This window comes from Aegilops tauschii, unplaced genomic scaffold (genome assembly GCF_002575655.3).
Source record: "Aegilops tauschii subsp. strangulata cultivar AL8/78 unplaced genomic scaffold, Aet v6.0 ptg000394l_obj, whole genome shotgun sequence".
Taxonomy (NCBI): domain Eukaryota; kingdom Viridiplantae; phylum Streptophyta; class Magnoliopsida; order Poales; family Poaceae; genus Aegilops; species Aegilops tauschii.
The window spans coordinates 26,733-36,507 of NW_027332641.1; the positions used below are offsets into that span (position 1 = coordinate 26,733).

Consider the following 9,775-nt stretch of genomic DNA (forward strand, 5'->3'; position numbering starts at 1 on the left):
TTAGTTTCTCATTTTGTTCATTTCATTTTTATTCGTTTTATCATTTCAATTATATCTGTTTTTAGTATTAGTTTTATTTTATTATTATTATCAGTTTTTTACCAGTTAAGTTTTCAGGTTTGTAGTTGATTTAATCTATGCATCAGATTTTATTATTCCTGTTTGAGTTTTGTATCATTTAGTTTTTCAGTCTGAGATGCTTGTTCAGTTGGTTATAGTTACTTTCTTTATCATTATTTCAAACCTTTCAGCTTTTTCAGTATATTTTCTTGGTGGTTAGTATATATTTTGATCTTGATTATCATTTTTAAGTTTATTTTCATCGTACCCTAATAGACCTCTCTGCTTACATCCAGAAATAAGAGAAGGATGTTCCTACAAGCCTCCTCAGAGCTCAGCGATCGTGGACCGTCGGATACGTTTGCTTGATGAGTTTTGGGCCGTCCAATCGAGCGCGTGGAAGAGTTGGGCCGTCGGATCTGGGATGGGCACTATACAAACCAGAAATAGGAGAAGGATGTTCCTACAAGCCTCCTCAGAGCTCAGCGATCGTGGGCCGTTGGATACGTTTGCTTGATGAGTTTTAGGCCGTCCAATCGAGCGCGTGGAAGAGCTGGGCCGTCGGATCTGGGATGGGCACTATAGAAATGAATAGTTACTCGTTTCGCTCGCTCTTGCTCACTCCGTGGCTCCTGGTTGGGTCTCGCTGACTCGTGCGGCAGCCCATTTGGTAGGCCCCGCATGTCATTCTCTGTGGCTGTGGCGCGTCCCAGGTGGCCCGTCGGCACGCTCCAGCGGTAAAAATCTCGTTGCCACCGCCGAAATTCCCCTGCCCCGCCGAGGGTAATATTGGGATTTCACGTCCTGGCCCTGTGCGTGGTTGACGCTGGTTCGTCCGTGCATCGATGAGGTGGGGGACGGCGCTTGGCTGGCCTCTTCGTGCTCCCATTCGCCCCCTTTCCTCTCGATCTCCTCTCCTCTCACCACCGGCGCTCCTCTTCCTCGATCTGCCGCCATTCTTCAAGTGGCCTTCCCCCTTTCTCCTCCTCTACGCCGCCGTTGCCCGTTCTCCTTCTCCCGCATCTCCTCCCCGTCGTCAGGCGCGCTGTGCCGCCATCCTTCCTCCTCCCCATCGGGGCCAGGCAGAGGAGGAGGAGCGTGGTGCGCGGACACGAGGAGGAGGCAGCCGGCGTCAGCGCGCGCCGCCCGGCCAAGGTCTTTTCCTGCATGCGCGACCTCCTCGCCAAGCCCTTCCCATACGCGCGGGTCCTCGGCTCCTCGCTGCCTGGCTCTACCTCTACTGCGACCTCGTCCAAGACGCCCGCGGCGCCGCCGCCGTCCGCGCCGACGACGGCCAGATCCAACACCGTTGAGGAGACCGTCGCCATGGTGCTCCACTATGCCTCGGGGATCGACCAACCCCACGACGCCGCCGCCGTCTCCTTCGTCCAGCCGGCACGCCGCCGCCGTCTCCTTCGCCCAGCCGGCACGCCGCCGCCGTCTCCTTCGCCCAGCCTGTCGGATCTCCATCGTTCACTTCCCCGGCGTCGTCGTCGTCTTCGCGTGCACACGACAGGAGGTGTGCGACCCTCCTCTCTCGCGCACTGCGGCTGCTTCGCCCCGCCATCGTTCCTCGGGTGTGGTCGCGCCTGTCTTCCTACCACGTCGTCGCTCCTCCTCCAGGCCGCCGACGGCACCCGTCCTCCTCCCTCATCCTCTCCAGGTGGCTGGGACGCTTTACGGTGAGCAAGCCTATCTCCCGCTTCCCTGCTACACTGTATCCATTCGAGTTGCGTATCCTAGATCGGAACAGTATGCCATTGCGTCTGAACTTCGAATTGAACTGCAGCTCGTAGATGCGAGGCTCACTCGGATGTGAAGGTGCCCCCTGCATTGGAGTCCAAGGATGCACTGTATGCGTGAGGTGTCACACGCATCCATGGTTTTCTGGGACTTGCTTATTATATTCAACAATTGCATATTTAGAGTGCGTTCGATCCTATGATGCAGCTTAACAAAGACACGTATTTGTACATGTTCAACCAGTGCCATAACTGAATGTTGAGATTGCTGATTGTACTATAAATATGAATGCATGAGAATTCATTAATGTTAGCCGATGCTGGTAAATGGTGTTGAGCCTGCAAGCTGATTTTGCCTTGGCTCAGTTACATAAAAAAAATCCTGTGTCTATTTCATATGCAGGAGCATGACACTTCACAATTGTCCATTGTTTCTATCATTCTTTTTCCATACCATTGTATTAAATCCATTTTCAGTTTAGATTATTCGATTTGGGCGAGAAGCGAGGTCGTTTGACTTGCAGCGACCTGCAATTTACTCCCTGTGGTCTGTCGTTGTCTCGTGTTTAGACTTAAAGTTCAGTCTGGTCATATGATTGGTGTATGTAGTTGTGGTGGCTTGGTTTGGTTAGAACCGTGTGATTCCTTTTGCCTCTAGAGCTAACTGAATTGTTATCTACCGGTCTAGCCCACTCGCTCGATTTCTTGGATGGATTGCAGTTTCGGGTTATGTCAAGAAATATTTAAATGGGAAACTATTTTTTTGCTACTGAGTTCTCACAGCTTACATCTCTGCTCTCAATTTTCACTATTGAGCTTTATTTAATGGATGGAGTTGCAACGCTTAAGGTACATCGGGATTGCACGAGTTCTTCGTCGAATTCAAGACGATTTGATTCAGTCCTTCAGAGCAGGGCTGCAGGGGGTTAAGTGCGCGATGGCTGGGCAGAGTCAAGTGCGCAATGGTTGGGAGAAACTTGTACATGAGGTTCACCTGCAGCACGGGGGATGCCGAGGGGATGAACATGGTCTCTAAGGACGTCCAAAACGTGCTGGACTACCTGCAGCCAGGATGACTTCCCTGACATGGATGTTGTCAGCATAGGTATTTTTCCCAAGTCATGAATTTATACACTGAAAGTTGACTCTGCTATTGGCTATTGTAGGTTAGCTTGTTATACACTGAACGTGGTTGTTGTTAGATTTTTGTTTCTGAAGCTTGGACAATCGGCTTAAAAAAGATGTAACTTTTATATTGTTTTGATATTGTTCTGTCAGCTTTCTCAACCATGTTAGGCAACTGTGAAGTAATTAGTCTGAACACAAAATAAATCCCAAAAATATGTTGCTGCTTTCTCTGTAGTATAGAGTGATGGTCTTGAAATAGAGGGCATTGCTCATAGGCAAAATATAAATATGCATAGTAGTAGCTTGTCTCATTTATAAAGTATCATTGAATTTAAAATACATGTTATTCATCTTGACTGCCAGTATCAGATTTGTGAAGTTGCCATTATGTTCGTTTCCTTTTCAAGTTCCGCGACTGTACTAGCTTAAATAAGTATATCGGCATCAAACTAGATAAAATTGTACTCCCTCCGTCCCATAATATAAGAGCATTTTTTACACTAGTGTAGTGTCAAAAACGTTCTTATATTACGGGACGGAGGGAGTAGCATTTGTTTGTTAATGAAGGATCCTTAAATTCTCCCTTGAACGTCATACCTTGCCCTATTTTGCAGCTCAGGGTTGTAATTTGTCTAGGAGCCGGCTATTGGGTCAAGCATGGTCAATTTTAGTTGCTCTATTTCATAAAATTTGCCTGTTCCTCAGTGTCTAGGACGACCGGTAATTTTTGTTGTTGTTGGTAGTTGTCACAGCTCACAAGTAGATTTGGTGTACTGCGCATCATATACAAATGCTGCCTGTAGCCAAATATTGACTACCTCTAGATGGATAGATTCATTTGATTGCATGACCTGAATTTATGATACTGATTTTATAGTACAAAAGATGCGAGGCATCTGTTTTTTGTCATGAAAAATGCATAGGACCATTTCCCTTTTCTTGTATTGTTACCACTTTGGAAGAGTAACCTGTTGTTGTGACGAATCAGGTTGTTATCGCACTGAGGATGCTATGGGAAAACAGGGACATATTTGATCTTGTTATCAGTGATGTGCACATGCCAGACATGGATGGCTTTAAGCTTCTTGAGCTTGAAATGGACCTCCCTATCATCAGTAAGTTAAAAAAAATATCCATCTCATAGTTGCCCAATTTCCTTACCGGTCTTGGTAATAGGAGCCCATGAGGTACTTCTGTAAAGTACATACAAAGATGTACTATATATGTAGTATCAATTCGGTACACTGAATCCTATGACTTGTATCTCTAATTAAGGAGGGGGAAATGTCAAAGCAGTTAAAATAATCCTAAACAATCTGGAAACATATAGCTTTGAATAGACATATATTATTTTGCTGAAGAGTTCAGTCCATGCATGTTTTTGCCACCTAATTTGAAGTCCTATGATGATTATAAAAACACCTCGCCCCGCTATCTTGTTATATTAGATGTTCTCCTGCTTTGGCTAAATCAGATACAGGCTCTAAGCATATTCAGTTTAAATAATGCCAGTCTTAATTTGGATAAATGAAATAACAAGACCTTCAGACTAATGTGGAACAATTGGTCAATTTTTTTTTGGTTCTTGTCAGTTTAGTTAGTGGCCTATATGAATTTGATTTGGCCTACAATATTTTTGTACAGTTATTGATTTGCTAGCATATATTCTAAACTTAATTTTGTTAGCTCCTATTTGGTGTTCTTTCTTATAATACCTTTTTATATGTCGCAAGCTTATTTTGTTCACGAGAGTTTCTCCGTGTTTCTGAAGAGAAGATTTGGGTTCAGAGCACCTTCGGTTATAAGAATTTGTTTTCTAATTCTTGCTGGTCAGTCACAAAGCATTCATATTTGTTTGCTTTACAATTTTTCTGGAGTAATGGAATGTTAATTGGCTGGTGGCGGCATGTTCAAGTATGGGGAATGATGAGCTCCTACTTCTTTTTATGCCAGCTCTATGCCGTAGGTGAGCTGCGACCTTCTTCCCCACGTGTTTGTGATAACCAGTTAATCTCCAGAGGGAATTGTGACTGTGATTAGTATCTTTAGACATTGGCCATATTCGGCAGTACTCACCGTCCCTTTCATTTCTCCTTATTTCTTAAATGTATTGGCCTATGGTATATACAACTGAAATTGATGTGCCAAACAACAAGAAATAGAAGTAACAAGAAATAGCTATATATTGGAAGATTTGAATGCCATTTTGTTAAAGTAGTTCTGAAATGCTGCCTCATTTTTTTCCATTGTGTTGTTTCTCATAGTTTTAAACTAAAAGGATGAACTATAAAAATTGTCTTTTATCTTTCATATTTTTTTATGTTGAAGCGGCTACGTAATATCTGTCCAAAGCGATTCTCTTTAGATGTGATGTCAGATGTATTCCAGTTTACAGTAGACGATACAAATGGGTTATCCCTGTCTTGTGTGTTTCATGATAGTCCACAAGATTTTCTTAATTAACATTTTGAGTAGTCTCTTAAACAATCTGGTTAGAAGAAAACGGGGATGGCGCTACGTTAGCTTTGCATGATTAGCTCCGATAGAATAGGTACTGCATTTCCTTAGTTGGATCCGCTCTTTCTCTCTCGTGCAGTTGTTGCTTCCGGCTATTTATTCAGACTGAAAACATGCGTAGTTAAATCTGAATGCATATATTATTTTGAGGTTAATTTCAATCCATATACCGGTTGTTAAGGAGTATTACATGATTTTAATTTCTCAATTTTATGGAAGTGTTATTTCTTTCCAGGTCTTTGGAATAACAGTTCTGCATTTTCTTATTCATGCTATTTGGACCGAATTTGCAGAACCCTTAAAGTCAAAGCTAGGATTTTGACCTGGTTATCTCGATTTGGCTTTTTATCTATGCACATGCCGTGCTCTTAAGGCTTGTAGAGCTGGTGAATTCCCCTAATCTTTCTATTTGGAGCACCATTTTGTTTGTGGTGCTCAAAATTTCACTGCAACTTTTTAGTTCCATTCTTAGCTATGGTATGTCGTGTGATGCTAAAACCTGTCTCGAATAAATAGATGGCGCATAAAAGGGTGATGAAATTGTATCAGTCTGGATATTTCGCTTGGAAAAAATTCTCACGTAGCAGGAAAGTTCTCTTTATACGGTGTCAAACCATTTATTTATTATATTACAAGTGGAAGAGAAGCTTCTTATGAGGATATATAGTTTGTATGCTGCTTCCTTCGTGTGAAGATCCTTTTTTTGTGGGGGAAGTTCTTATGGGCATAGATAATGAGTACTCCCTCCGTAAAGAAGTATAAGAGCATTTGGATCACTACTTTAGTGATCTAAACGCTCTTATATTTCTTTACGAGAGTACCAACTATTGTACACTGCTGATGGATTACTTAGACCCCCGTACAAAACAAAGGGTTGAATTGTACTATATGTTCTCTAATCCATTGGGCCGAAAATGAACAACTAGATCTGATTGCTAGATTTTAATTTGATTTTGGACATTGTCGTTCCTAGCTATATATAGTAAGTTTACTTTCTTTGTTCTTGCCACTAACTAAATCTTTGTGTTTCTTTTTCCTTTTGCTCAAGGCCCTATGGTACTATCGTTTGAGTGAGAGTAGTGCCAGTGTTTCACAAGGTAATGTCACCACTTCTGAAAATTACGTGTCTACTATTGGTGTTAAGATCTTGCTCCAAATTCCCATGATCTAGTTAGTGTTCTATGCAGAACAACAATTTTGGGTTTTGGGTAATCTCTCAATAGTTTTGAAATGGTAATCTTGCCTGACCATTGAATTTTTGAGGTTGTACTTGCTAATTATTGACCGGTTGCAACTAACTACAATACATATATGCCGCTTAACACAGAATATCAAAGTTGTTGATGCAACAAAAGCAATTGGTGCCACATCCAGTTCGTCAGATGATGTAAATATAGTGGTTGACATGCTCAGTTGTTCCACGTCTGTTACATATTAATAGTGTGGTTCTTCTAACTGTAAAATTTGGCAATTAGAAGAAACCTTTATGGTGGTTTGCTTTATTAGCTATATCAAATATTCTACTCCTTAGTATAAATCGGATGGGGACTTTGAACATAATCAGTTTAAATAATGACGTACTTTTGTACTGTTATTTTCTTCCTTTATCTCCTCGTATTATTGATCATGTTTTGCTTAATTATACACCATATATGTATATAAAGTTTTCAACTTTATTCATGTTCTTGTGTTCTGGTTATACTTCCCAGGCTTTGGAGTTTTCTCTGATAGCAAGATGGTTTTTGGAAAATATTTACCAGGAACTTCAACTAGGCATGAAACACATGAAAAGTGGAAATAAGATGTGCGAACAATCATCTGTGTTTTGGTAACCATGCTGATGAGGGGGGAGCTGCCATTGAGGCATGTTTGGCCGATCGTGGTCCATTAGGGTTTAACTACATAGGAACATGTTATCTTACAATTAGTGTGCTTTTCTACAATTAGTGTATTTGGCCTTGATAATTGAATATATATGGACATGTTATCTTACAATTAGTGTGCTTTTTCTACACCTTTGTGTAAAGGGTGGAGCCTACACAATGCCTAATGAGCCATGCTTTTTCCCTCCCAGTAAAATGCTCTATTTTCAAGTGGCATCATACAGTGAAGGAGGGGGTCTGGATCAAGAGCCGTAATGTTGCTTGTGACGGCATGTATAGCACTTGCGCGACCCTGGACTCTGGCTTCTTGCAAGTAAGCTCCTTTTGCTGGACTCTGGCTTCTTCTTGCAAGTAACCTCCTTTTGCTCTTCTACGCCCCCCTCCTGTGAGAATCTCTGGTTGGATTTGGGTAACCAGACCCCAAGAGATGTAATCATGTTTGGATACGAACTGTGCATGCTAGCTTGATTTAGTTTATAGGAGTAAATTTTATAGATGAATTCTGTATGCTTGCTCGATGGTGATACATGCCATATCTCTGGATTGACTCTATGAGGTATCCATTAACGTCTGAGGTTTCACACGGAAATGAGTTTGTTGCATTCTCATGTTGAAAAGAATTAAAGACACCTAGCAGAATATGATGTAAAAGTTTTTAGTTCTTATTGGGCCCGTCCACCTATCAAGGTTTGCCGAAAGTTATCAACTTGCTTTGTAGGCTTTGTATCATGTATCTTTGTTTGTGCAAGAAATCCAATTGGAATTGGTCTATTGTCCTCCGCATGTACTTTCTTTTATTGCTTATATATTTCAACCACTTACTTATGTTGTCTCTTAACCATTTCCGACGACTCAGGTTGACCATACTATTGTGAGAATCTCGGCCAGGATCATTCTTTATATCATGTTGGATCATCTTGGAATTCGTAGAGCCATTTACCGTCGAAAGATGTACTCATAGAACATAATCAGTGTGATTATGCTTTTCTACACTTCTGTCCTGAGCAATGGGATATGTATTCTGTACTGTATGACTACCCTCTAACGCACTACTCAACCTTCAGTCTCTGTATGTACAAATGACTTGATCTAATTGTTATGGATGACCTATGGAGTGTTTTGCTTTCTATATAAATGACTTGCTTTAATTCTGATTTATCATATTGCGTAGCTTTTGACCTATTCCTTTTTGCCAAACTTGATGCGTCAAGCTTTGAGCTACTATACTGACAGTGAAGATAAAATTCCAATATACTCTCCTGCAACATGCTCATATCACCTACTACTCCACAAGTACATGGTCTATGTAAGATAAACGCTCTCTTTGCTAAAAGCATGGGCTTTGCATTATGTTCCTACTTTAATTACTTTCGCTCCTATATTTGGTATCGAACTTAATGATGAGTGGTTATCTTTTGTGGTCTTATGAACATGCTGAACTCGATGTTGCCTTATAGTCTTATGCCGATATTGAACTCCATTATGTCTTCTGTCACAAACAAATGTTTTTTCTTCACTTCATTTTGTTATCATGTTTGAATTCATACGCTTAACGTAGATTCCTACTAAATTACCACTACTTGTTTCACCAAAATGTTGGGACCGGCACCCTCGCGCCTTGGCGCGATCCCGATCTAGTTTGTAACATGCCTCGTCTTTTCTGCCTCTTTTTAGCATGTGTGCACGTGTGGCTCTTCTGATGTGAAATACCGGAACCTACAATCAAACACAGCGGACAATGCAAAACTTTTAAGGTAATAAAAGAAGATTGAAAAAAGACAATGGTATAGACTTACCCCAAAAAAGACGCATTTCTTGTTGGCCCATGAGGATTTGCATACTCAGCATGCCATATGTGGAGGAAAGGTATGAGGTTATTTAGCTTTGAAAAAAATGATAAACACAAAACTAAGTAAGCTGAAAGAATAATGAAGAATGAAAATGAAACATGAACTGAACTGAACTAAATTGAAAATGAACAATTAACTTATCTAAAAGAAACTGAACTGAACTGATAAAGGAACAAAGAATGGAACATTGGCGAGCTACAACACTTTCTACAGGCGACCCACCCGCCCCCCGCGTCGCCCTCCTCTGGCGACACGGGGGAACCCCAGCCGCTAGCACTAGCACCTCCCTCCGCCGCCCTCCCCCGCATCGCCACCGCCGGAGGGCCGGCAGGCGAAGCCGCGCGGGGCTCCAGGAAGGCGGCGGCAGGGCAGACATGGCCTCTCGCACGCCTCCCCTCCACACCTCGCATCCCACGACCCACCCCATCCGCGGCTGCTGGCTCCCGCTGGTCCGGCTGGGCTTCGACGTGCCCTCGCTGCGCGGCTCCGGTTCGTCTTCACCACCACCACCCATCCCCGTGTGCGAATCTGGGATTCCTCCGGTAGCACCCCCCCAGCGGCTGACCCCACTCCCGCCGGCCCAGCGGGAAGATCC

At 42.6% G+C, this 9,775-nt stretch overlaps 1 protein-coding gene across 6 annotated transcripts; it reads left to right on the forward strand.

The window, feature by feature from the left end:
• Positions 1 to 904: 904 nt before the first annotated feature.
• Positions 905 to 9,374, forward strand: LOC141030026 (uncharacterized). Of its 6 annotated transcripts, none has more exons than XR_012192162.1 (6): positions 905 to 1,742; positions 1,850 to 1,924; positions 2,652 to 2,907; positions 3,919 to 6,544; positions 7,522 to 7,681; positions 8,187 to 9,374. XR_012192162.1 is itself a non-coding variant. In XM_073506156.1 (2 exons), exons 1-2 carry the CDS (start codon positions 1,228 to 1,230, stop codon positions 1,854 to 1,856), a joined length of 522 nt encoding a protein of 173 aa, XP_073362257.1. In that variant the 5' UTR covers positions 905 to 1,227; the 3' UTR covers positions 1,857 to 2,115. The 6 variants fall into 6 exon arrangements, 1 of the variants encoding a protein (XP_073362257.1); XR_012192165.1 differs by having other exon boundaries at positions 7,522 to 7,643; XR_012192163.1 differs by having other exon boundaries at positions 3,919 to 4,045; positions 4,664 to 7,681.
• The last annotated feature ends 401 nt before the right edge of the window (positions 9,375 to 9,775 follow it).

Bases quoted from the DNA above. Each gene is read 5' to 3' on its own strand.
- LOC141030026 (XM_073506156.1), top strand. From the start codon at position 1,228: ATGCGCGACCTCCTCGCCAAGCCCTTCCCATACGCGCGGGTCCTCGGC.